Source organism: Citrus sinensis, chromosome 5 (assembly GCF_022201045.2).
Source record: "Citrus sinensis cultivar Valencia sweet orange chromosome 5, DVS_A1.0, whole genome shotgun sequence".
Classification (NCBI taxonomy): domain Eukaryota; kingdom Viridiplantae; phylum Streptophyta; class Magnoliopsida; order Sapindales; family Rutaceae; genus Citrus; species Citrus sinensis.
This window is the reverse complement of record NC_068560.1, coordinates 57992-85895: the sequence shown is the minus strand read 5'-3', so window position 1 is coordinate 85895 and position 27904 is coordinate 57992. Positions and strand designations below refer to the sequence as shown.

The window sequence follows — 27904 nt, the reverse complement described above, 5'->3', positions numbered from 1 at the left end:
GAGTTTTTGTATATGTGATAAATACGTGAGAAGTAAAGAGTGTTGTGAGTTGTGTGTGTTTTATATTTTTCTTTAGGGATATATTTAGACAATGTACTATATAAAAAGACATATTTAGATAATTTTCAAGCATGAGGTATATTTAACTAAATACACTACTTTTAAGATATATTTAATTAAAAACCCCTATGAACGCGATGGGTCGTGTATGATTTTGAGAAATTAGGTTTTCAATTAGGATAATTTAGTAATTGCACATAGAAAAATGTATACATGGGAAATTTTGAATTATGAGGGTGCATCTGGATAAATAACGTAGTTTAAGAGTGTAGCACCGACAAATTCCTGGAAAAGAACTAGGGTTTAGTAAGAGGGGAAGATGGCGAGTAAGTGGAGGTTAGCGGGAATGGAAGTGCCATTCATCAGCAGCGATTCCGTCAAGTGGATTGAGGTTTCAGTTTCTTCTTCTAATAATAATAATATTAGTAGTGATAATGTTGCTCCTCTAACAGAGGATTGCGCCTCATGCTCCGTCCTTGAAAATCCTTCTCAGTATCTTATTTGGCGAATTCATAAGAATCTTCCAACTTCTCTTGAGTTACTACACGTCTCTTCTTCTCATCAATTCACCATTCTGGGTCTGCGTATCAATTTCCCTTTTCCCCTGTCGCCTTTTGCTTTTATCTGCAGTAGCAACAACACTAATATTCATGTGCTCCATGTGTTAACTGTCTCTGGAATTGCTTTCCGACTCAAATTTTCATCTAATTTCTCCGTTTATGAGTCCACTCCTCTTTTCCCTAATCAAGACATTTTAGAGTTTAATTTGGTCAATTATGGAATCGTACCCATAACAAGAGTAGCAGCAACCGCTGGATGCCTTGTCGTTGGTCGAAATGATGGATCTGTTGCTTCCTTCCAGCTTGGCATTCTTCACCCCGGTTCGCCTGGTATTACTGTTTATTCTCCTATTTTATTCTTATTCTTTACTTGCTTTTCATTTTCTTCATGTCCCTTTTTTGGCCGTTAGGCTTTCAGCAGGAGCTCCGGGATGATACTGGAATTGGTCGTTTGTGGGGTTTAATGTCAAGGTAACCCTTTTTTTTTCCCACATGTATATAATTGTATGCTTAATTTTCTGTTCAATAGAAACGTCTTAATTTGCTGCTTTCTTAGCCAATATATCTAAGGGATTGCATTTGAATCATGTCATGATGATGCAGGGGTAGGATGTTAGGTCCAGTGCAGGATTTGGTAATAGTGGAGGTGCTGGGAAAAATGCTTTTATTTGTGCTTCATTCTGATGGCATTTTCCGAGTATGGGACCTTTCTTCTCATAGCAGGATTTTTAGTCATACAATGACCAATCAAGTTTCTGAAGGCAATTTCTATCTCGTCTCTCTTCTACATTATGCTAAATATTTAGTGGTTTAATGTTTGATTCCATCATGTTCACCCCTGATTTGGATGTGTAGTTTATTCATTTTCCCCTCAATGCTGTTGAAGAAAGCTTCATGTTAGATTAAAGGCTTTTATTTAAGATTTTCATATTATTGTTCTTTGTGCATTATTTGTTCTTTACCATATACTTTCAGGAGCTCTACCTATGAGGTTGTGGGTGGGTGAAGCTAAAGGCAGCTCAGGCATTATTCCTTTTGCAATCTTGTATAAACGCGCTCTGGTATGCATATAAACACACTCAGGCATTATTCCTTTAGGATGTATTATATCTTTGGTTCACTGTGATAGAGGCATTTGTTTCTTTTGACACATCTTTTATATCGGACCTTTCCTTTGCCATAGGTAGGCAGCATTCTTTTCCTTTTATCTATTTGACCGTCTCTTTTTCTCTTTTCCTTTTTCTTTTTCTTTTTTCTTTTTGTGTTTTGCATTTTGGTGTTGTTTATTTTCCTGAGAGTTGGAAGGGGTACCTATTATTTCATCTATCATTGCATTATTGGCGTTTGTCTGCAGTAATGCTGGAAATTACATTGATAAAGTCTTTTAGCTTTCTTTATGTCCTAATCTTTTAGCTTTTTGATTCCTCCGGTAAGGGAACAGTTTGTTCTATGTTCAATTGAAGGATTATCATTGATTACCTTGCAAGTCGTTTGCAACCATTTTGAATGATATTTTGATGAAGGAAGTTGGCACGGAGATGATTTATGTCTTCAGTCTACATTGTAAATTGGGGGACAAACTGCTACTGTCATTGGAGTCTTCAATTCAAGATATTCCTTTGGACGAGGTAATCGATGCTACATTTTCCTGTTAAATGATTCTGTTAAAGATATTTAAAAAGAAAAAAAAGGCCCAACTTAATTTTAGAGAAACACAGAATACCTTATTTCATTCTGATTTTGAAGTTGAAAGTTTTATTAATAGCTTAAAATTGCTGCTGTTATTTTGTCAGGGCGCATGCATTGATGTCAAACTTACTTCAAAGAAGATATGGATATTGAAGGATAGTGGATTGATATTTCACAATTTGTCAGATAATGATGTCACTGAGTGAGTTTTTAGTGCATCATGTTGGCATAATGTGTAATTTTTCTCTATGGTATGTTAGTTTAACTCTTTGTGTAGTTCCTACATTTTAGGCATAGTATGTCCATGGAAAAATGAGAAGCATGCATCCGTGTAACTATAACATACTTATGTTAATTCAGGACTCTCAAACTGTCATTTACGATTTTTCCTTTCTGATTCAATATGTATATGTGTATAGCTTAATCCCCAGTTTCTGTATGTACTTGTGTCAACATTTCCTTTCTTTATTTTCTATTATTGTAATTGTTTTTTCTGTTCGCCATGGAATAAGAACTTCTAATATATCTTTGTTCTAACTAAGCTGTTCTTCTAATATATCTTTGTTCTAACTAAGCTGTTTCTGCTACATTTATTGTTAGGGAAGAACCATGCTGCTATGCTATGCAAGAAGAATTTGTTGCTGAACAGCTGTTTCAAAGTTCTGAATGTTCATCTGATGATCTTCTGTCAATCACCCATTCATTGGTTACCTCTCCCAAGGTGCGTGACTGAAATTGCTTTCCATAAAAATTGATGGATTATTGTGGTGGAGTTGTAAGTTAAGTTTGTTTTCATTGGAACAAATATAGGATTTTCTTGTTTTACTTTTTTTCTTCTTCCCCCCCCCCCTCTCGACAATCTAACACTTCTTTTAGCAGAAAGTATTTCAAAATAAAAAATTTTACATAGTTGCGACTTTAGTTTTTCAGAATGCATACCTCTCAGGCCGGAGCAAATTGATTTGTTTTTTTCTATCTTTTTAGTATTATGCCGTATGACAAGTGTTCATTATGAGTGTTTATTATTTTTTGTGCCTGTTACCCCCCCCAAAAAAAGAAAAAGAAAAAAAGAATGCTTTACTGTGCTTGTTTTGCTTGCTGACTGTTGTCTTTTGGAAAGTAGTGTTGCTTACATTGTTTGCTCCATTTTACAATTTTGCAGGATCACGTTGTGTCATTTGTATCTTCTATTTTCTTTCGCAGGCTGCTTCATCCTGGAGTTCATCATAATATCGTGCTTCGTGCGACTTTGCTGGACTATAACAGGCATTGGACTGATTCTGAGTTTCAAAACTTAACTGTTGACGGGCTCAAAAAGGAGATCATTTCACTGATTGAACATGAGGTTTCCGTTGGCTTTATTATTTCTGTTTTATTTTCTGCACTTACTCTCACTGATAGTACTTTTTGAAGATTACCATTATCTTCCTTTTGAGGGGTTCTGGATGATGTGCTGTTAGCAAGCTGATGTATGTTATGTTTTGTGCTAGGCTGTTGCTGAAAGTCCTTTGTCAATATTTTATGGATGGAAGAACTTCTGCACGCGTTATTTCCACCACTGGTGCAAGAACAATGAGCCATATGGTTTATTTGTTCAGTCCTCAACAGGTGCAGTTGGTTTACTCAGAAAGAATTCAATGTCCGTGTTTCGTAGTCTGGAAAGCATTGAGCTGCTTATTGATGGTATGTTAAAGGTTCGTGCTTCTATGCAAAGTGGAATGAGATATTATGTTTATTTGCTTTTGTGCATTTATTCATTCTTAGGCTTCACTTCCCCTCTTTCTCTCTGTGGGGTTTTTATAAACTTCGTAACACGACTTTTATTTCCCTTATTTTGCTAGGTTGTTCAGATGAACTTGGTGATCTTGTAAGCTTCGGTTTGGAATTTTCAGATGATCTCTCTGAGCGTGAGATTCTTTTTGGACTGCTCAGATGTATTATCAGTATTAGCCATCAATTAGGAAAATCAGCTTCTGCTATATTTTATGAATCACTAGTGGGCACACCGACTATCTCAGCCGAAGAACTTGTTCCTTGCTTACTGAAGATTCTAGAAACAGGATATAGTTCCTCAGTAGTGGCACTCAATATGTCAGATCTTGGAGCTGATGTTGGCAGGGAGAAGGAACTTGCAAATCACAAAAATCTAAGAAAATTCTCCATTGACATGCTATTATCTCTTCATGCTCTGGGCAAAAAGGCTGTATCATGGGATAGAATGCTGAATGTCCTTGAAAGCTATCTACGGTTTCTTGTGCCTCGCAAGATCTTACAAGATTTGGATGCTGGAGCTGTTTTTAATATTAGTACTTCCATCTTGGTTCAGGCTACTTCTCAAATTGCAAAGGTGATGTTTGAATCTGCATTGGATGTTCTTCTATTCATAAGCTATCTGTTGAGCATCGGTGGCCAGGTCAGATTTTCTCCTTTTCCTTGTAATTTCAATTTGTATTTAGCAAAATTAAATTGTGATCTGCTACATTTTGACATCTGCTTGATGTCTGTTTGTATTTCTACTTCTAGTATGCTTCAACCAGACTATTTTTACCTTTTCTCATGTTGGCTATTGTTTAGAAAACCATTTAATAATTTTTAGGAAATCATCAAATGCTAAATGATCTACTAAGAATTGGTCAAAATTATTTAGCATTTTATGTTGCTTTCCTTTGTCCAAATATTGACTCTTGAGAAAGCAAGGTTAACATTTGAAGTTATAAATTGATAAGGGCCTGTTCAGTATTATTTTCCATTTGCTGTTTTCATGAAACAAAAATGAAATGCTATATTGAAAATTTAAATATGCATTTGGTATCATTTTCAAAAATAATCTTGAGAACGACAAAAAGTAAAACACGTTCGGTAGGAATAGTTCAAAGAATTATTATTGGAATAATTTCATTAACTGAATATTAAATAATAGTTAGTCATTTTTATTATTTAGTTAGTTTGATTATTTTAATTTTAAGAATAAATTTGGTGATCTTATTAATTTTATTTGTCTAAAGTAAAATTATAAACTATATACATATTTGATTTAATTAATGCACAAAAACATAAGTTTTCCATTGTATAAAAGAGCAAATATTATTGTGAAGGAAATTGATTGTTTAGATGATATAACAACAGCAGCAGCAGCAGCAACAATAACAATAATAATTCTTTATGATAATATGATTATTGATGATGCTGTTATTGTAATTATTGTTATTTTGAGAGTTGGTAGAAGAAGTTTTCATTTTGGAGCATAACATTGGAAAATAAGGAAAACAAGAAAAAGTTATTTTCCCGTTTCCTTTGTTAAAAATGTAGAATGAATTTTGTTTCCAAAAATGTTTTCAGAAATGATCTATCAAACACATATTTAATGTTTCCTGAATTTAGGAAACAGAAAATAGAAATTGGAAACAATACCGAATGCACCCTAATATTTTGTTGATTTGTCTTTTTTTTTTGCTTAACCTACTTCGTATAATGATCATTATGTTTAACTTAAATCTTTTTTATGCTTACTCCTTAGTAAATATACAAGCTATGTATAAGTTAAAGTTGTTTCCTATAAGGAATTTTTCTCTTTTATTATTGTTATTATTTATTTTTTTACTTAATCATGCACTGCATCTTTCCCCTTCCATTTGCAAACATAAATTTAACAGAATCTACCTTCCAGGTTGGTGTGAGGCGGCATTTGATTCCTAGTGTGCTGCCCTACTGAAATAACTCTAACCAACTATGATATCCCCTTGGGTTTATAGGAAAAATATACCTGTTATGGTTATCAATCATGTTTACACAAGTTCCCTTTAGTGCACATTCATCATGGCCTTAAGAATTTCTATAGCCAATAAGACTTCAAATAACTCCTTTTTGTTTGTTTTTACTGATGGAAGGTTAAAAAATGTCATGTTTCATGTTAGTATCATAAGCAGGATTGCTGTCTATTGGTCCTTTTATCCTTCTGATAAAATTCCTAAACCCATTTTCCTTTCTACCATCTAGAATTCCCATTAGAACTCGGGAAAGAAAATAACTTTCTGTTGGTTCCAATTTGGTTTTTTATTGTTAAGAATGACCTTCAAACACATTGTCTCTGCTCATGGAGGTCGAAAACTATTTATTGCAACCTTTAAGCTTTTGCCTGAGTTCTGATACTTCCCTTTATTTTTGCTCCTCCTGTGTGAGTCTTAACATGATCACCCGTGCGCCCTTTGAAAAGAAACTAGAATTAATGGTTTTGATGGCCAAGGTTCCTTCTGTAGTAAGGAATTGTAATAGTCCATGCAGGGTTTGATATTGTTCAACTGTTATGTACAATCTTTCATTTCTTTTATTTTTTAACTCTTTTTAAAAAAAATATTAATTCAACTGCTAGATCTCTTGGTATCTCCATGCACGTATCTCAGGTGATTTCACTTACTTGGAAGAGGAGTTCCGACATTTCACTCTTTACATGGGTGAAATACTTACATTAGACGGATCATTTAGTATTCTAGTTTGATGATGTTCGATCGCTTCAATGTTTACAATTTCCATTTTACCGTTTTGTATACCTGACTTCCATGTGTGTTATCTAGTGACTATTATGTATTTTCCTTTTTGATGTCATAGAATTTGATGACGATTGATAACTAATGATTAAAATATTAAGATATTTTTATCTTTTTTTCCCGTTTTTAATAAAAATGATACTTAGTTTTTGGCATTTTCTAATCTTTTTCTATGTTTTCCCATCTGTGTTTATCAGTAATTTTTTCCTTTAGTGATATGTTTAAGTGCATCTATTAAGTTGGCATGTAACTTAACTCAGTTTTGCGTACAGATTGGTATATCGCATGATGACATGTCGAGAATGCAACTTGAATTTATTCCCATGATTCAAGAAATTGTTTTTGAGTGGCTTATTATTCTATTTTTTGGCACCACTCCATCTGAGTCACCTACTTTAGAAGATTTCAGTTCTCAGCTTTCATCATTACAAATTGGTAAGCTTTTTTGTGATATTAAATAAAGTTACTATATATGTATACGAAAACAAAAATATACTTTCCATTATGGTTATTGGTGGGGTTTTTTATTTCCATTTTATACTAAATATTTGATAAGAAACAGAATGTTTAGTCCACTCTGCAAGGTCACAATATGTGCTAGTTGTTTAGATGTCAAATCTATTTTCAATTTTTGCGTAATGAAATTGCTGGCCCACATTTTGCCATTTCCTTTTCTTCCAAATGGATAAACTTACTCTTTATGAGGAGGCATCCACATTGTATGTGAAAATAGGAAAAATGTATGAAATGCTTCGAGTTTGAGTCTTCATAAATGAAATACATACCTGCAGAACAATTTCAGTTTTGTTGTTTACTCGCATGGTCCAGGTTACTTTGTGTTGAAAGCAATATGCATTATTTTATACTCTTCCACAATCCACATCTTTTGATGTTATTGGAATCAGATACATACTCTGTTCTTATCGCCTAGTCTTGTATACCTTCTGTGATTATCCCTTGTTGGATAAAATTATTTTGCTGATGTGACAGTTTGATAATAATCCTAATAATGGTCCAGGTAGCAATGGTGGCAAAAGATCATGGAATGACAAGCTCGGCAAATGTGACTTCACCTTAGCGTTTATACTTTTGCTAAATTTTCAAAGTTCCTCAGGAGACCCTAGTCACATTTCTTTAAGATGTCTCCCTAGCCCACAAGAAGTTACTAGTTCAGTGCGGGGCTTTACCAGTTGGGTTATTTGGGGCAAAACTTGGGAAGAATCTTCTTCTTTCTTGAAGCGTTCAACTCAGCTTTCACTTATCCTCCTTAAACATGGCCAGTATGATGCAGTTAAGGTAAATCCTGGGCTTTAACTTTCTTGCATTAATAGTTCTTTTGGACACTTCAATTAAACATAAATACACACTTGTATGGATATTTTGAGTGAGTTTTGCTAATTTTTTTAATTTTATTTTTGGCTTTTTATGCCCTACCTGAAGTACCTACTTACTGGCACGGAGGCAAATTTACAAAAGGAGAAAACATTTAGAAGTATCCAAGATAGTGAAGGTGACTGGTGTGTACTCCAACATCTTCTAGGATGTTGCCTTCTAGCTCAGGCACAATGCGAATTACATGGACTTTTGAAGGAGAAGAAAGTCTGTGAAGCAGTTCGCTGTTTCTTCAGGTATATATGAAATTTTCCAATAAGTTGCTATAATCATGTCTTTCCACCACATATCCCATGAAGGAAACTCCAGAGGGGCCACTGGAATCTGACTTTTCCAGTACTTGAAGAGAATGTGAATCTTTCACTTCATTTTACACTATGATTTTGGATTCTTATTATGGTTCAAAATTTTATAACGGTATGATGTTCCTATTTTTTGAGAAGAATGAGAAGGAAAGCACTTATGAAACTTGCTCTTTATGGGATTCTTTTTTTTTTTTTTAAAAAAAAAAATATGAGCAATGTAAAACAATTTTTATTGATGACAAAACAAGTTACAGAAGAAATAATCGCAAACTTGAAATGTTGTGATCCAGCATTTGTGAAATCTTAATGTTGTCCAATAATGTTAAGAAGAATTGTAAGGGAGCGTTATTTTGATGTAAGAATTTGACTGAATGATGATGGTTGATAACATTGTTCTTGTACTCCTAGAATGTCAAATTACCTGCAGGTGACATGATCTCAGAGATGCGAATTTAACAGTGAATATTTTGTGTAGAATCTTTGTTGGATACCGTCATAAATTGATGCTTTGTATACTTCTGCATTGTGCTATTTTTTGAGACAACACTTTCATAATTTTCCTACAAGCCAGATCTTGATGGTTCAATAATCACAGTGATTTGCAAAATGTAGTTTTCAATAATTAAATATTTCCTTAATTTTTCCCCAAATTCTTTGCACAAGGCGCATGGCAATTTCTTCTGAAATTATGTGCCAAAATGATCCCCTTTTACACCTCTTTAATGTAATTTTCTTAAATATTTTTTTTCAATATGTAGTGTTATTTTTATCTTTGTACAAAGCTTCAAGTTCATTACATTTTTGCAAATACTGATTTGCTATATGTTGCCGAAGTGGTTAATGATTGTCACTTAAACTTTGTACTTCAGAGCTGCATCTGGGCAAGGAGCTTTTCAGGCTTTGCAAAGTTTGTCTCATGAAGCAGGATTACCAAATCTTGGATTTAGTAAGTTATTCTTACAAAATTCAAAACTATTTTACATCCTTTGAAGGCCAGGGTAATTTCATTTTTTTGCTTAATTTTATGTGCACAGATGGTTGCTTATCTTCTGCGGCATGGAAGCTTCATTACTATCAGTGGGCAATGCAGATATTTGAGCAATATGGTGTTAGTGAAGGTGCTTGTCAGTTTGCTCTTGCTGCACTCGAGCAAGTTGATGAAGCTCTTAGTCCAAAAGATGATTGCCATGGTGGAAATCCACTCAATGAATCAGCCGCTACCATCAAAGGACGACTTTGGGCTAATGTCTTCAAGTTTACTTTAGATCTTAATCTTTTGCATGATGCATACTGTGCAATAATCTCAAATCCTGATGAGGAGAGCAAATGCATCTGCCTCAGGCGTTTCATAATAGTTCTGTATGAGCGCAAAGCAGCAAAGGTTTTCTACCAAATAAATAAATTATCCTTTTGTTCTTTTCTACCAAATAAAATAAATTTTCCTTTTGTTCTTCACTGTTTGTTACTGATATTGGTTGTTGCTTTATGTCTTTCGAAAGTGATTGATCAAATCATATTCTTCTATTGTAATTTTGAGGGATGAAATTTAGGAATGAGGAAATTTGTATGTTGACTTGATTTTTGTCTTGAGAGCGATGGTGCAGATTCTGTTGAGCCAGATTTAACTTGTAAACTTAGGGGTGGTTGTGTTTCTCAAATGCTGGAGTTAACAGTGCCTGACAAGCTCATTTCAACTTTGCACACTTGTCGTTACTAGCTATGTTATTTATGCATGTAATTTGCCTGTTGTTTGCCATAATACCACAGTTGGGCTTTGTAATATTTCCTGTAAATGCTGTGAGAACCAATTCAATAATTTGTAGCCATTATAGATTATTCATCCATTTCTCCTAAGATTAACTTTCCAATCAACATATTACTTATTGGAAGATTTTCATCTTCGTTTACCGCAGCTTCTTTGTGATGGCCAACTACCTTTCATTGGTATAGCAGAGAAGATTGAGCGAGAGCTTGGTTGGAAGGTATCTTCTTGTTGCAAAGATTAAATTCAAATTTCATGGCTTTTGTTTTCTTAAAATTTTATCTCTCATTCTAATTCTCTTGAACATTTTTCCACTAAATAGGCAGACCGTTCAGATATCTTAGCCAAGCCAAACCCATATGAGTTGCTTTATGCATTTGAAATGCAACGACATAATTGGCGAAAGGCAGCAAGTTACATGTATCTATATTCAGCTCGTTTGAGAACTGAACCAGTTCCAAAGGATAGCCAGCATATGTTATCTGCACTACAAGAAAGGCTGAATGGACTTTCTGCAGCTATTAATGCATTGCATCTTGTTCATCCAGCATATGCTTGGATAGATCCTTTCTCTGGGAAAAATTCTATTCAAAATGAGCATTATCCAAGAAAAAAGGCTAAAAAAACCGTGATAGAACAATGTAAGTGGTTGAAACACAATATATGCTTACTTATTCTACTAGATTTTAGCTTTGGTTCTTCTCGTAACTACTGAATTTTAATCTTGCTCTCGACTCATGTTCAGTTATTCTTGTTATGACTTATATTTTCATCTTACTTTCTGCCAGTGAGTTATGAATTTGATTATGACTGATCTTTCTTTGTGGTTTACCAATTATGCATTTGACTATTTAGTTCAAGGCAATAACATGCTTCTTTCCTGTAGTGGTCGGCAGTGATATTCAGCCCCAGTGTCTGCAATCATACATCGATATAGATAAACTGGAGAAAGAATATGTGCTCACTTCAGCTGAATATTTACTATCAACGAGAAATGTGAAGTGGACGTTTAATGGTAACATGTTTGAGAGCTCTACATTAAGTTATGTTTAAAATGAGATGAAAGTTTATATATTTTTAGTTAAATTATAAGTCTGAATTTGGTTGAAGTCTCTCTCGGGTTCCAATAATCTAATCAATTCATGCACTTATTGTTTTCTTTCTTGAACATCTGCTGTAAGTGTTCAACTTTATGAATCAGAATGACTAAAAATTAATATATTTTACATGCATACCCTCTTAGGCGCTAATTACATAATATTTAAAAGTTAAATTGTTCAACAAGATATGAATAGAATTTTTGTGTCTGACCAAATTTATAATCTTAATTATTGAGCATATTCAGTTTACCTATTTATTATTTATCTAAAAAATTATTTTTTAGAAGTTTATGTTTAATTACTTGGAAGTTTACTGTTAACAATATAGCAAGTTCTTTTTCTATTGCAAAAGCTGGCAGTGGTGATAAGATACGCTTTTCAGAGAATGTTTGGGTTGGAATCATCTATGGGTCACAATATCGTTAATTATCTTTTTCTCCAATGTGCTTATGAAAAATATGGTGGCTGGATATCATCTACGACAAAGAGGTGGAATTATAATTTATCTAGGGATTTGAATGATGAAGTAATGGTGCATTTACTTTTCGGATTAGGGAATTGGAATCCGGATCTGGAATCAGTAACGGCGTTTACTTTGCAAAAGGGAGGTGGGAATCGGAATCGGAATCGGAATCAGAATCGTGGGGCTCGCCACAATTTGGGAATGGGGAATGGGAGATTGATTCTCACGGGGGGTTGGGAATGAGTCTCCCATTCCCTGAACTTCCTGTTCTGCCCCCATTTACATTTCAATATTCTCAAATACCCCCTTTAATAATAATAATAATAATAATAATATATTAAGTTTATTATTTTAATTATTATTCACTGTTATTATTATTTTTATTAATATTATCTTTATTAAAATTTATAATTATTAATTTATTCTTTTATTCTTATTCTTCTTATTATTATTTATTAATTTTATTATTTTAATTAATATTATTGTCATCATTATTAAGGACATTTTAGTAATTTGTAACAATCTAATTCATTTCGATTCTGATTCTTATTCTAAGATAAAGTAAACATATTAATGGTAATTCAACTCATTCTGATTCCAATTCCAATTCTAATTCCTATTGTTCAAGTAAACAATTGATTCTGATTCCCCTTCCCTATTCCCATTCCAGCCCATTCCCATTTCTTTCCGTCCCGATTCTAGCTCCTTCCAATTCTAGTTTAGTAAACGTAGCAAAAATGTGTTGTTTGCTCTGTTGGTGTTGATTGATATTTTTTGCAAGTAATTGTTTGAGGGAAGATGGTAGGATATGCATGTGGGAGTGTTAAGGTGTTTTCTATGTAAGTCTTTTGTTGCCCTTTTGGTGAATGATTTTATGATTTCTTTTTTGGAATCGGCAAGTGTGATTTAGAGATTTAAGGTGCCCACTAAGGTTAAAATTCTTCTATCTTTTTTCCTTTTTCTCATTTTTTGTTTTTTGAGCCGAAAAAAGGAAAGGGTTAATACTTGTGATATGGTAAAGAAGAGGAGACCAAAAGCCTTTTGATCTCTTGAATACTGGTGATGCGTACGTTGAATGCCAAAAAATGTTTTCATTCTAGTGAAAAATGTTAGTAGTGATAAGTTTGAAAAACAAACAACCAAAAACATATAAGTGAACTAAATTGGAATCATGTTTAGACTTCAGACTAGAAAACGAATAGGCTCTTAATGTACCTTTGATTGTTATCAAGGTGTCATGCAGCCAGCTAACCTGTATATCTATGCCTGTTTCTTTTCTTTTCTATCGTCAATTTAGTATATCTATGCCTGTTTCTTTTCTTTTCTATCGTGAATTTAGTTTTCAATTTCTTTAAATACAGTTAAATAAAATTAAGTTAAAATGGAAAAATCTCTCTGTATCATACATGGGTATCACATGTAAAGTGATGAGTATCTGGAATTCCTAGGAACTGAATTTCTTGGGATTTTTATTTCATGAGAAAATCATCAAATTCGTTGATGATGAGGGAAGAGTAGGTCTTTCTTTATCAACCCTTGCAGTATGTTTGTCTCAAGATTATGTTCAAGAAATCATTGTATCTTGATATTCTTTTTCAGGAATTAACGAAGTCCCATCAGATTTGGTTGATCTCCTGGTCCAGACAAATTTTTACGATATGGCATTCACAGTTCTTTTGAAATTTTGGAAGGGCTCGAGATTAAAGAGGTATGATTTCCATGCATGGGTTGCATAATGTGAATACTTCCTTTGACTTTTCAGTACATAACATTTAGGGCTTTCTTGCTTAGGGAACTGGAGATAGTTTTCTTTGCCATGTCATTAAAATGCTGTCCAAACAAAGTAGACTCAGCATGTCTCGGGTAATTAAGTTTCACTTGATTTGTTCCTGTTTTCTTCATTTATCTTTGAAGCATGTTTGTCTGTAATATTGTGACTTACAACTTCATGGAATGATTTCAGAACACATGGTCTTTTGCTAACATCTTCAAAAGATGAAGTGGTTGTTCATGGTTCTCCAGACAACATTGCTGCTGCTCACCAATATAAGGGGAATGGTCAATGGGAAACTCTTGAGCTTTACCTTGTTAGTGTCTTTTTCATGCTTCAATTTCTGCTTCATAATTCATTTTCTTTTCCTGCTTTTTTTGGTGTTAATGACATGATAAAATGAAATGAAATGCATTGAAAATCATTGGAAACTGCCAAATTAGTGCGAGAAGTTAGACAAAGTTGACTGTCCTGGTCCTGCTTGATTTGATTTAATATTAATGTTTCTTAGTTTCTTGATTGTTTATAGTTTCCTATTGTAAAACATTTACAACGTTCTTGCTTTAGAAAGTAGAAATTTACTATCAAAATAGGATAATTTCCTAGAGTAGCTGATAGGCTTCCTTCTTTATGTGATTCAGATTTAGAAATCTATTCAGAAATCGCACATGGTACCACAGCTTTAGGTTTCCTCGGCAATTGTTCTTCATTTTTTGCCTCTATCCCCCACATAGTGCTCTATTTTTCAGCATTCATTGTTTTGGATGTTTTTCTTTTTTCTTTGTTGCCTTCATCTTTGTTTGTCACCTTTTTTTCCCCCCTAAAATAAATATATTTTGTTACTTTCTCAAAATATCTGATTTAGTATCCTTTGAAACTACTTTGTTACTTATTCAAAATACTGGTTTAATATTCTCTGAAACTACTTGTATCACTGTAAGTGACACCCAGTCCATTGCCCAATATGTCAATCTCTCCTTTAATCCTAGCCTTAAAATTAGATCCTGCAAAATAGTAGCAGAATTTTCATTTACTAGTTCCAATCAGCCAAATTATTCCTTGAGAGAAGAAGAAAATGTGGCGTGTGGAAGCATTCCACTCAGGAAATTGGTGATCCCAAGTTAGATACATGGTGGTTAAGGAACATATGTCTCAATTTTCACTATTGAGTAAAAGGCTACTTATTAAGATATCTTGATTCTATAGTTTCTCAAATTATGCAATTTGTGTAGTGTATCTCGAGTCCATTACTCGATCTCCCAAGCTTGTATCTAACAGTGGCTATTTCAAAGCTCGGTGTGAAGTGTGTATTAGGCTTAGTGAAGTGTGCAGTTCTCTACATCCAATGAAGCATTGTCACTGTATCCATCTTAATGTTCAATAACTTGTATGGCATTTCTCTCTCAATTTCTGATTGATGCTGAAGATTATGTCTTCTGCAGCATTCATGTACTTGTGGTTGAATTCTGACTTAATGAAACTAACAGGAAAACATACAAGTGTTTTGACGACAACAAATCATCTGCATCTAAGCTCTTATTTTTTTCTTATGTTATCTGATCCATCTGATTTTGTGCATATGGAATAATCATATATGCCAGATAAAGTATAAGGACTTTCATGCTGGTTTGCCAATAGTTGTTGCTGAGACCCTTCTTCGTACAGATCCGCGCATTGAATTGCCTCTATGGTTGATCTGTATGTTCAAGGTAATTTTTCTAGCCAGACACTGGACAATCTCGGTGTGTATTTTGCTTTTGTTGTAAGTTGAAACCAAGTAATATTTTGTGATTTATTTTCTGTTTGATTATTAAGATTGCACAAGCATTTCAGCATGATTTCCCCATTTTTCATTGAATTCTATCACAAAATTTTGTTTTACTGACTGAAAGATCCTGTAAGTGTGGCAAACATGTTATGTTTCCATTTGACTAGTTTCTATTGATTTATTCCTTAAAGCTGCTGGTAATTCTCTAGGAGTCCTTTACGTAAACAAAATATGTGCCCCTTGTCAGTTGAGGAAGCCAAATTATGGAAAATTATAAAAACTGACTGTTACATACTGCAGTGGTGCTTCTTTTATTTCTCAGCTTTATTTTTGCAGTGCAAGAATTATTTTGTGATAGAATTCATTGTGCTTATCATTTGCATTGATTTCTCTGTTGTACAGTTCATTGTGCTTTTTAGTGCTTTATTGTTAATGTTGTTAAATTTAGAAGATAAGTGACTTTCAATGTTGAAATTGAATTTGCTTTGGTTGTTGTCTTGTGGTAGAAAGTCATGCCTGCAGCCTAACTACATTCTCCTGGATTTGATAGGGTGATCGAAGAGAAAAGACATGGGGTATGACCAGCCAGGAATCAAGTCCTGCATCCTTGTTTCGGTTATATGTTGACTATGGCCGATATACAGAGGCCACAAATTTGTTGCTCGAGTACATAGAATCCTTTTCATCTATGGTAAGTTGCAATCTTTCCTGGCAATCTTATAATTTTTACCATTACAGAAACTGGCATTCCTGCTGCCTGCTGGTTGTTTGTTTTATCTAGGATAATATCATGACAAAACTACCATTTTTGCATCCATTTCATTATGTTCTTGGGATAGAATAATAATCTCTTTTTCTCTAATTCCAATGGGAGAGAATTTTATCGTCCTTATCTGCATGACATTTTGAGAAATTATGCTTTCAGCAATGCTATATGCATGGTGATTTAGAAGCCTGTAACTTTGAAAGGCATAGATTCTGCAAAATTTTTTGTTTATAAAATTCCCAGAAACCTGTATGGTACATATATGTATATTGTTAGCCTTCCTGCCCGTCTCTGTTACACACAATGTTTGTTTAGAAATAAAAGAACGACCAAGGATCAATTGCTAACTGTTTGAGGGGATAGCACCCCCCGCACCTCAATACTGAGTGAAAATGGTATGTCTGATCTTTTCCAAGCCAATATTGCCTATTGCACTAATTCTCCTTTCGCTGAAAGGAGCTCATTTATGTCAGGTTTGGTAGTAATAATTGTGCTCTAGCAGTTAGGGGTGGTCTTCTTTTGGATGCTGTCAAGGTATTCCGTATTTTTAGTGTTCATAGAATTATCAGCCTTTTGATATGGAATATATTAATGGTATATAGGTGAACTTTCAGAATTTTCATGTAGTTTCTAAGTACCTGTGCGTCCTATCTTGATGGTTCAACAGATCAGTAATGAAATACTAGCTAAGTTCAATGGAAAACACACACCTAGTGTATTTTTAGACTTTCCATGTAATTTTTATGTTCTCTGCATTATCCCATATGGCATTTCATATTATAATGTAAGCCTCTGAAGGTCTTGATTAAGTTAATTATATCATCTACCAATATTTTTCTTCGTATAAGGTTTCTATACTGTGTAGCTGATGGTGGAATCAGTTTTTGCGGACTGTCTAGAAATGCTGTGATGGTTTACATGAGATAATACATTCATCTACAAGATTGTATTATTGATATTCTGATTTTTATTTGTATGATTGATATTCTGATTATTATTTGTATGATTGATATTCTGATTTTTATTTGCTGCCATTATCAACTATTTGCAGAAGCCAACTGATATTATCAATCGGAAAAGGCCATTTTCTGTATGGTTTCCATATACAGCGATCGAGCGCCTTTGGTGCCAACTTGAGGAGTTGATCAGGTTGGGTCACATGGTTGATCAATGTGATAAGCTTAAAAAGCTGCTACATGGGACATTGTTGAGTCATCTGAAGCTGGTATGTCTATATTGTATATCAACAGCTATTTTCAAGTTCAAATTTAATTCCGTTGTCAGTTTTTACAAGCCTCTCGATCTTGTCTTTAAATTTCAGCTGAAGGTTGACTCAGATGATGCAATATCTGCTGCCTCTAGTTGAGGACTGTCAGCAAGTAAAACTGGCATGTTATGCACAATCAAAATCCAGGGTTTGCTACATGGGGCTGCCTCTAATGTTTATTTTCAAATGTTTTACATTTGCCTGGGGCTCTCAATTTGTGGAGTCTGACAGCAGGATGCACAAAGAATGGTCCCTATTATATGCTTTGAGGAGGAGGAAAGGAGAAATACTGGATAATCGAAGCTGTACAATTGGACGAATTCCTCCCCCCCCCCCCCCCCCCCGCGGGGGGAGATGTCTGTAACATACTGTCATCATAAATATACACTGCTAAAGTTTGTTTCCGTCAAATGAGGATGATAGTTGCCAAAGGCATTTTCCTAACAAGCAAATTGGACAAATTAGAAGTGCATTGAGAAGCTGACAAATTGAAAAAATGGGCTTCATTCATCAAGTAGGACACCAACATAAAATGCGTTTAAGTAGAAAACCGATATGATCACTTAAATGATAATTACTTGTTACCTTACATAATAATGTGAGGTACATAACTGTCTCAAGTCGTTAATGAAAATTTAATGGTAGAAATATAAGGTAGTAGAATTTTGTTTTTTAACAGTTAGGTATTCATCAAATAGTTATAAGACAGTTATATATCATACATTATTATGTCCATTCGAAATTTGAGATTTTTTGCCAGCCGCCTCCTTTAAATACAAGCTCATAAAGAATTTGAATTATTTAATTAATAACTAAGATTCCCTTCCAAAAGTTGTGCACATGCTTGCCATTTAAAGCCATGCCAAAAGTTTTGCTTTTTTAATAAATCACAATATGCGCCAAGCTTGCCACCAAATTTATAATGAAAATCAATCTTTAATTATTATTTTCTTTAATGCTTCCTACTTAATCTTTAACTCTTACTATTATTCTTTGATTATTTTCTTTTTAAGTTTCTTTTTCCAATATAACCCTACAATGATAAATATAAAAAATTAAGATAAATAATATATAAAATAAGCACATCACGCTTCTTTCTCAATCATCAGTATTTGGAATAGAGTGCTGCTAGGTAGCGAGAGGGACGAGAGAATGATGAGAGAAACGGCAGCAACTCTCGTTCCTTTCGCTTGTTAAAATATTAAAAAAATTGAATAAAGAAATGGCGCGTGAAATCTAGCAGGCTTTCACTTTCCTTTCTTTCTCATGCAGGCTTTCACTTTCCTCTCTCACGCAAATCACCATCTTCTCAACTTAGCAATTGTTCACAGCTTCTCTCTCCAGCCAGCAAACGGTGACGGCTTCCCTCTCCAGCCAGCAACCGGTCACGGCTTCCCTCTCCAGCCAGCAATTGCTCACGACTTCTCTCTCCAGCCAGCCTTTCACGGCAAGTGGCATTGTTTCCCCCTCTCTCTCGGCTCCCTCGGCAAACATTAAGTGAGCGGTGGTTTTTTTCAACTTGTTCTTTTTCTTTTACTTTTCTGTTATGTGAATGATCTTGCACGTCTTGTGGAATTTAAGCTTGTTCTTTTGGTGGGTGTCGTTGGAATTTAAGCTTGTTATTTTGGTGGGTCTCGTTGGAATTTAATCTTCTGGAATTTAAGCTTTTGGAATTTAAGCAATGTAATAAGCTAAGTTGCTGAGCTTGTTCAACTTTGGTGTTTCCATAAGTTTGTGTGTTTATCAAGTGACAACATTAGCAGTTAATGCTCTGTAAATTTTCTGTTTCACAAGGATACTTTATTTTTGGTTATCTATTTCTGCATGCAATGTCATATGTCAATTTTGAAAATGATTCTGCTTATGGAGTTATTGCGATTTATGTTATGAATTTTGTTTTATTTCAATTCTATTTGGTTTAGAAATTTTGTAAATTTAATTTTTTTGAAACTGAATATAAATGTTAATTATTTTGTAGGAATGGAAAATTTTAAAAATGAGCGTGCAATTGAAGATGTGCCGCTGGAAAAATTTGAGCCAACTCTTAGTATGTTATTCGATGGTTATGAGGAAATGTTTGAGTTTTACAAAGCGTACGGTAGACAAGAAGGGTTTCCCGTGAAGAAGCTAACGAGTAAGAAAGGGAGCGACGCGATTGTAAAATATGCGACCTTTGCATGTGGCCGTAGCAGCAAAGCAGATAGTAGATCTACTAATATGCTGAAGCTGAAACCTATTGTGAAAACTGGTTGTGAAGCTAAAATCGGAGGTTGTGTAAATGAAGAGGGAAAATGGATTCTTCGAACTTTAAACCTTCAGCATAATCATGGATTGAGTCCGGACAAAGCAAGATATTTCCCTTGTAACCGTAGAATTAGTGCAAGTATAAAAAAGCGAATTGAAATGAATGATTCTACGGGAATTAACATTGCCTAAAATTTTAATTCTATTGTTGTCGAAGCTGGTGGCATGAAAATGTGTCATTTAGAAAAAGATTGTAGAAATCTTCTTGATAAAGCAAGATGATTAAAACTTGGAGAAGGCGATGTTATGGCAATTTTAAAGTACTTCGAGAAAAAACAAGCAGAATGCGATGAGTTTTTTTTTTAGCATTGACTTGGATGAGCATGATTGATTGAAGAATGTATTATGGGCAGATCCGATGAGCAGGGGAGCTTATAAATAATTTGGGGACGTTGTCACATTTGACACCACGTATCTTATGAATAAGTATGATATGTCGTTTGCCCCTTTTGTTGGAGTTAATCATCATGGGCAGTCTATTTTGTTAGGATGCGGATTGATTTCTCACGAGAATACGAAGACATTTACGTGGCTATTTGAGGCATGGCTATCATGCATGTCCGATTCTCCTCCCATTGGTATTATTACTGACCAAGATAAAGTAATGCAAAAGGCAATTGAGAATGTTTTTCCTACGACTAGGCATTGATGGTGTTTGTTACATATAATGAAGAAGGTGCCTGAGAAGTTAGGGGCTTTTAAAGAACGTTAAGGTATTATTTCTTCGTTACTTTCTGCTGTTTATGATTCGTTGAGCCCTGCTGCATTTGAGGAAGATTGGCATGACCTGATTACAACATATGATTTATGGAATAATGCTTGGTTAAATGGTTTATATAATGAGAGGTATCGTTAGGTTCCATGCTATTTGAAAGACAGTTTTTGGGCGGGAATGTCAACAACTCAGCGAAGTGAAAGTATGAATGCATTTTTTGATGGGTTTGTTAACTCAAAAATAAATTTAAAGCAGTTTGTGAAGGAATATGAAAATGCATTGTGAAGGAAAGCTGAATTGGAATGGCAAGCAGATGCCAAGTGTTTAAGTAAAAACACTCCATGTGTAACAAGATATGAGATGGAGAAACAAGTTGAGAAGTTGTACATAATTGCTAAGTTCAAAGAATTCTAGTAAGAATTAACTGCACTGATGTATTGTGATATAGTGGATTCTGTTGGGTCAATTTATGAAATCAGTTAATCACTTGGGCAATAAAAAAAAAAAAAAAACTTTGAAGTTGTTTTTGATGAAACTGAATGTGATGTTAGCTGTATCTGCTCAAAGTTTCAGTTCAGGGGAATTCTTTGTAGACATGCACTTTCAGTGCTGTTACGACACGGTATTGAAATACTTTCAAAGATGTACATTTTATCAAGGTGGAGGAAAGATGTGAGTAGATGTTATAGTGAGGTGAAAGTTAGTTATGGTGTGCAGAATTTATCCATTCAGCAGGAGAGATATGACAAAATGTGTACTGATTTCATTAAGGTTGTAAACATAGCTGCTGATGATGAGAGTAGTTACAAATTTGTGTTGGATTGGATTAATAAAATAATGAAGGATCTGCCCAAGCAAATTCGGTGTGCAAGTGTGGAAACAACTGCTATTGGTGAAGTAAGTTGTAGCAGCAACAACATTGAACATGTAATTAATGATCCAGTAGCGGCACGTCGTAAAGGGCGTCCTCCTTGTTTGAGGAAACAATCTTCACTCCGAACAAAAACCTGCCCAAAAGAACAAGACAACCGAAAAAAATAAGGTTCGTGTGAATGCATATATATGTTTTATAATTTTATTTTATCTTAATGTTATCTTAATTTTATTGTATATTATAATTTTACAGGATTTGCAAGAAAATGCTTCAGCAGCTTTTGAAATGGCTAATGAAATCTCCACACTGCAGAGCAACATACAACAGAGCAACATGGACATGGTTTATTTTTGTGAGTTTTTATTATTAATGTTAGTTCAACTATTTTGAACATATGTAACTAAGTATGTTGTTGAGTATATGTAGACGTTTCACGAAGGAAGCACTGTAAATGCAAATCTCAATCAGCACGGGAGTTTAGGCTATTATAATGTAAGAAACAAATTCATAAGTAAATTTTAATTTTAAAATTTTAATATGAATTTTACAATTTTTTTTAGATACTTGTATACCCATTTCAAGTTGGTGGAAATAATATTTACCAGCCAATTCCTTAAAGCTGGCACACGGTAAGTATACTTACATTTATAAATTTCTTAATGCATACTTATATTTTACGTTGTCAAATTTTTAAAATGTATAATGATATTTTAATTTCTTGTATATTATAGCAACCAGTCCCACTGTATGCTTTGCAGTGGCATTATTCTTCTCCTTCGATGACGTATGAAGGATCTGCAAGTGGAAATTTTCAACAATTGTTACATCAACAATGTAATGAAGACAACAATCGCCGCAATTGATGTTTGGCTTGTATTTGTTTCGATTATTTTCATTATCATTTCAGTTAGATTTGGCTTGAGACGACAAATTGATTTTGACTTGAACTTGTTTCGATTATTTTCACTATCATTCACTTAGATTTGTATTAATGTTTACAAGTATTTTCACTATCATTCCATGGCTTGCCTGGACAAACTTTCATGGTTGGTTTGGTTTAGATTTTATCAATGAACTTGTGATGCTGCAATTCGTTTGGTGGTACCAGCAACTGCATCTCGGTGATGCTGCAACACAGAAAATAATAAGAGGAGCGCCATTGAAGAAGGCATCTCAATTTGCTAGGATAAGTGTAAAAATATCAGACTGGATGATAGCCATCCAGCAAGTGGTCACATAAACAATAGATAACACCTGGTTATGTAAAAATATCTAGTTTATCTGAAAGTGTTTAACCAAAATGTCACAAATGCAGTCCATTTTGGGCTATGTAATAAACGAAAATAAAAGGGAACAAAATTGTACAAATTATAAGAACTTAAGAAAAATAATACAAATTATATTTGCCTACAAGTTTTTTCAGTTCATAGAACAAATTAAAAGAACTTAAAAAAAATCTTGAATATAAAACATAGTAAATAATTACAAGTATTCTAATGAAATCATAACATGGTGTTTGTCTTCTTCGAAGTTCATCATTAAACAATCTCCTTTGCGCTTCACATAATTGAAACTTAACAGACAAGAATTCAATCTCCAATGCCATCTTTTTAACTTCCTCCACTAACAAATCAATTTTCTCTTCACTGGATTTACGGTCTTCTACCCATTCAAAGTTCTTACATCCTTTACATTTTCAAAATTTGCGATTTGGATTCTTTGTAGTACGTGATGTAAACAATTCCATTTACTCACCGCATTCGTTACATATTTGCAATGAATTCCGAGTTTCATTTGTACTAGATGATATCGTCATTCAAAAATTACAGCAAGCATGCAATCCTGGAAGTTCAAAACAGAGCAAAAATTACAGCAAGCATGCAATCCTGAATGAGATAAAACAGAGCAAAAATTACAGCAAGCATTCAATCCTAGAAGTTCAAAACAGAGCAAAAATTACAGCAAACATGCAATCCTGAATAAGATAAAACAGAGCAAAAATTACAGCAACCATGCAATCCTGAACGAGATGTTCAAATGCAAGTAAAAATCCTCTTTTGAGTTGACTATTGAGCCAAAGTCATTATTGGTCTATAATAATTAATGACGCTAGTAATTCAACGCTGTTATAAAAATATATATAAAAGAAGAAAGTGAAAAATGAACTGCATTAATTTGCCTTGTTGATTGCCTCTTTAATCGTCAATATATCCATCACTTTTCTTGCAGGGCACTGGCTTATTGTATAGAAGTCTTCGAAGGATCAATTTCACAAGGCACTTTCGGCATATAAAGAAATCATCGCTGCCTAGAACTTATCTCAATCTTTGAACTATCTGACAAGAAATGGGCGAGAGAAGCTTCTCTCAAGGGTAGTTTTACTAAGATTTAAGTCAAACTTGAGAGTTTAATTACATTGTCCATTGCTGTTAATTTCTCAAGAGGAATACATCATCAAGCCACTCATAGCTATTTTAATTTTTCATCAAGTGGGGTTAGCTGAATGCAAAAGCAAAAACCCAACAAATTAACAATAGATTCAAACTTCCCATTACATTCCAAAACAATTTTGCATACCAATTTCTTAGAAACGGAAACACTAAAACCCAAATCAGATCTAGATACAAATCAATTTTGCCGAGAAAATGCAAGAAAAGTACAAGAAAAAGAACAAGTTCAAAAAAGACACCATTTTGCTTACTTAATTTTCCCGAGAGAGAGGAGGAAATAGTGCTGCTTGCGGTGAAAAGCTGGCTGGAGAGAGAAGCCGTGAGCAGGTGGTGGCTGGAGAGGGAAGCCGTGAGCAGTTGCCGGCTGGAGAGAGAAGCCGTGACTAGTTGCCGGCTGGAGAGAGAAGCCGTGACCAGTTGAGTTGCCAGAGAGAAGCCATGACCAGTTGAGTTGCTGGAGAGAGAAGCCATGACCAGTTGAGTTGCCAGAGAGAAGTCGTGACCAGTTGAGCTGCCGGAGTTGAGAAGATGGTGATTTGCGTGAGACACTAGTGTGAGGAGGTAATGGTGATTTGCGTGAGAGAGGAGCGTGAGGAGAGAGGAAAGTCGAGATAAGGTTTGGATTTTCTCTGCACGCACCCATTTCTTTATTCATTCTTTTTATTTTTTTAATGTTTTAACGAGCGAGAGGAACGAGAAGCGAAACGGCAACAACTGCTGCCGTTTCTCTCGTCATTCTCTCATTCCTCTCGCTCCCTAGTATTTTCCTTTGGAATAAAGAGTGAATTGATTGCATAAGCAGTCACCCCAAAAAAATCCCATATTATCACAATTGTATTAGATTTCAATACCGGGATAAGGTGAGGAACCCATAATAGAGAATAACAACACAATATCACATGTCGAATAAGTTTCTTTTTTTTCTTTGACAATAAATAATCTTATGACTCCATAAAGGCAGTGACTTATGCAAGAACAAATAGATATAACAAAATACATAGTGGAATAACCAATCTTTGGAAGTACAGTATCAGGTCGTCTTTACTCTTTCATGAAACTGAACACGGGGTGCATGTTAAAGCTGTAAGAGATAATCGACAACCTTATTTCCTTAAGTAACTGGCGCGATTTCTTATTCTCCATGTTAATGGGAGCAACATGAAGAGTGTAGTTCGGACCAGAAGACTTATCATACTCATGCTGTGGCATCTTGTCACCAACCTCTACATCAAGTGCAACTCCTGTCTGCCTTGCATAAAATGCATTAACTATATGAGATAATAAAGATATAGTTGGACCCCAAAAGAAAAGACATCAGATCGTGGGACTTTATAACTAACATATATGCCTTGTTAGAAATTGAAAAAAAAAAATAGAGGCTAGAAATAATGCTCCTAGGTATCGTTTCCTTTAAGTGGAATTCGGAAACAAATAAATTGATACAAATGACTAAAATAATAGCAAAGTTTGCTAGCCCGACGTGATTGAACTACTTTTAACGGGCAAACCATTGTCCTAGGGGACCAAATGCGTTGCTATTTAACCATTTACAGCCTTTTATGAATGAACAATGTGATATTAAGAGTGAAGTTATACCTCATAGCACCAGCAACAAGCAACATTCTGAATAGTGTAACAACCACCAGCTAGCAGCAATAGAGTCACATCAAATGATCTCATAAATTTGACACATTCTGCATGACCTTTAATTGAAAGATTGGAGCATCTTAACCTATCCCCAGACAATGAGTCAGCACCCTATTGGAGGACCACGGTACCAGGTCTAAAAATTTCCATGGTATCTCTCATCATCAATATATACCATCATCCTTTCCTGTAACCAGTATCATGTATATCCCCTATACCTAGAAAATAATCTCCGAACTTATGGAATGAAACATTTATTACCCTATAAAAAGCATTGTGAGACAGATAAGTTATAATGTTAGCAGACATTTGGTTGAGGTAATTACATAACCAGGCATCGAATAATTAAATAGATATAATGTTAAAATCATTAAAGAGGTCATTTAGTCAAAAAATTAGATCAAATTCCAAAATAAAAATGCGTACATACCATATCAGTAACTCAGAAATAGTTTGTCTCCCTCGACTGTTCCAGCCATCAACATCTGGTTACCAATAATAAGATGGTATCCAAAGCTTAATTCACAGTGTGTCACTAAAAAGACAAATTCAAAATCGAACCAAATGTACCTTGATAGTTACATCAACAAATATTGGTAAATGTGTTGTCTGCAAAGACCCTGTCAAAAAATGTTGAAGGAAAAAAAGGAGGAATTGAACTAAAAATATTTTCGGGAGACATACATGATAATAACGATAGAGTGTATCTTTAAACCATCAGAACTGCAATAATTGAAACCATCAGAACTGAAATAACTCCCACATTATAAGAACTGTCCTCGAAACAAAATCTAAAGTCTAACCCAAGATTAAAAAAGTATTTCCCAACAGGGGCGGACCTCAGGAGGAAATTTAAGGGGGGCCAAATTTAAACTTATAATTTTGATGCTATTAGAAGTAATAAATTACAACCAGCCCAAATCATCCAAAAAAATTTCAAGATACTAAATGAAAAAAAAAATTTACATTTATAATTCATGAAGGAAGATGATTACAAAGCAAAAGAGCCTCCACCCATACAAAATTCCAAGTGTTAAAGTACTGAACCTATCAAAAGAAAATAAAAAACTTAAACAAAAACCATCATAACTGTAAAGAGAAAAAGCTTCCTCAAGCAACAAAATATTCTTAACATAAGATACTAAACCCACCAAAATCAGGATCTCCAACATTAAAATGGAATACGACGTTCTTTCATATCTCGAAACTCATTGACTATTGATTCAATACTTAATTTTTCTGCAATTTCCCTTTCAATGTATATAATCAATGAATCTGTAAGAAATTCATCCTCCATTTTATTGCGAAGTCTTGTCTTTACTATACGCATAGCCAAAAATGATCGTTCCGTAGTTGCAGTAGACACTGGAAGAGTTAGCACAAGAACAATTATTCTATAGACAAGGGGGAATATTGTTGCTTTTCTAGTACTAACCAACCATTGGCTTAAGTCGGGAATGGTCGACAAACTTTTGAACTCTGGATGTTGAACTACATTATACTTATAATGCTCAAGTTAGATTTTTAAATTCATTTTATCAACGTATGTGAAATCTGCTGGATAAAACTTGTCAGCCAATTGACCAACATCACCAATTCTAAATGACTCCTTACATTCACAAGGATCAAGTGCTGAACTAAGTATAAGCAATTGCACTGCATGTTCATTAAATCGACTACTTAACTCTTGTAATTAGCAATCTATAACAGCATAAAACAAATTTACCCTATAATGTTCAGCAACAGTAAAGTAATCTTCTTGACATCGAGCTCGACCTTGTCTTACAACATAATGAGCATTCATTTCTGGAATATCTATATTTCTAGCCTCACAAAATGATTTCACTTAATTAAGCAAAGTAATCCACCCATCATCTCTAAATTTCTGCATAAGTGCTTTAGTTGATGAAACAAGTTGCATAGCATGTAGGGGTGTTCAGAATCCGATCCGATCCGTTCAATCCGTCTGATCCGTAAAAATCTGATCCGTATAAATCCGATCCGTGGATTGGTGGATTGGATTGGATTGAAATTTTAAAAATCCGCAATCGGTGGATTGGATATGGATTTACTTCTGTGAATCCGCAAAAATCCGTGAATCCGCAAAAAAAAATATTTATTTATTTATTTTAAAAATATTATAAATATGATAATTATATAAGCACCATAATATAATTTAGTCATTATTTAATAAAATTATAAAATAAAAAATATTAAATTAATAATTAAAAAATTAAAAAAAAGTAAAGTCATCAAGTAAAGTAACATAACAATCATTATCTAATAAAAATAAAAAATAAAAAATGATCAAATCGGTCAAAAATTATTGAAATAAAGTCATCCTCATCCAAAACCAAAACGAAAGTTAAAGCTTTTGTAAAAAAAAAAAAAAGAAAGTAACAATGACATAAAGTCAAAAGTAAATTAGATAACGCCAAAAGCAACTAGCATTAGCAATTTAGCATAA

The 27904-nt window shown here is 34.1% G+C and overlaps 1 protein-coding gene across 6 annotated transcripts; it reads left to right on the top strand.

The window, feature by feature from the left end:
- Positions 1-315: 315 nt before the first annotated feature.
- On the top strand, positions 316-17887 carry LOC102625237 (nuclear pore complex protein NUP160). 6 transcript variants are annotated; one of them, XM_052440620.1, is made up of 25 exons: positions 320-950; positions 1031-1091; positions 1224-1375; positions 1590-1681; positions 2144-2248; positions 2414-2511; positions 2910-3030; positions 3472-3654; positions 3800-3992; positions 4151-4722; positions 7126-7288; positions 7872-8149; positions 8294-8481; positions 9420-9498; positions 9590-9931; positions 10464-10532; positions 10635-10953; positions 11199-11327; positions 13475-13583; positions 13667-13738; positions 13839-13962; positions 15248-15355; positions 15965-16105; positions 17232-17405; positions 17502-17887. In XM_052440620.1, exons 1-25 carry the CDS (start codon positions 380-382, stop codon positions 17544-17546), a joined length of 4488 nt encoding a protein of 1495 aa, XP_052296580.1. In that variant the 5' UTR covers positions 320-379; the 3' UTR covers positions 17547-17887. The 6 variants fall into 6 exon arrangements, with proteins under 6 accessions (XP_052296583.1, XP_052296582.1, XP_052296580.1 ...); XM_052440621.1 differs by having other exon boundaries at positions 321-950; positions 4160-4722; positions 9420-9496; positions 9585-9931; XM_052440619.1 differs by having other exon boundaries at positions 321-950; positions 9420-9496; positions 9585-9931.
- The last annotated feature ends 10017 nt before the right edge of the window (positions 17888-27904 follow it).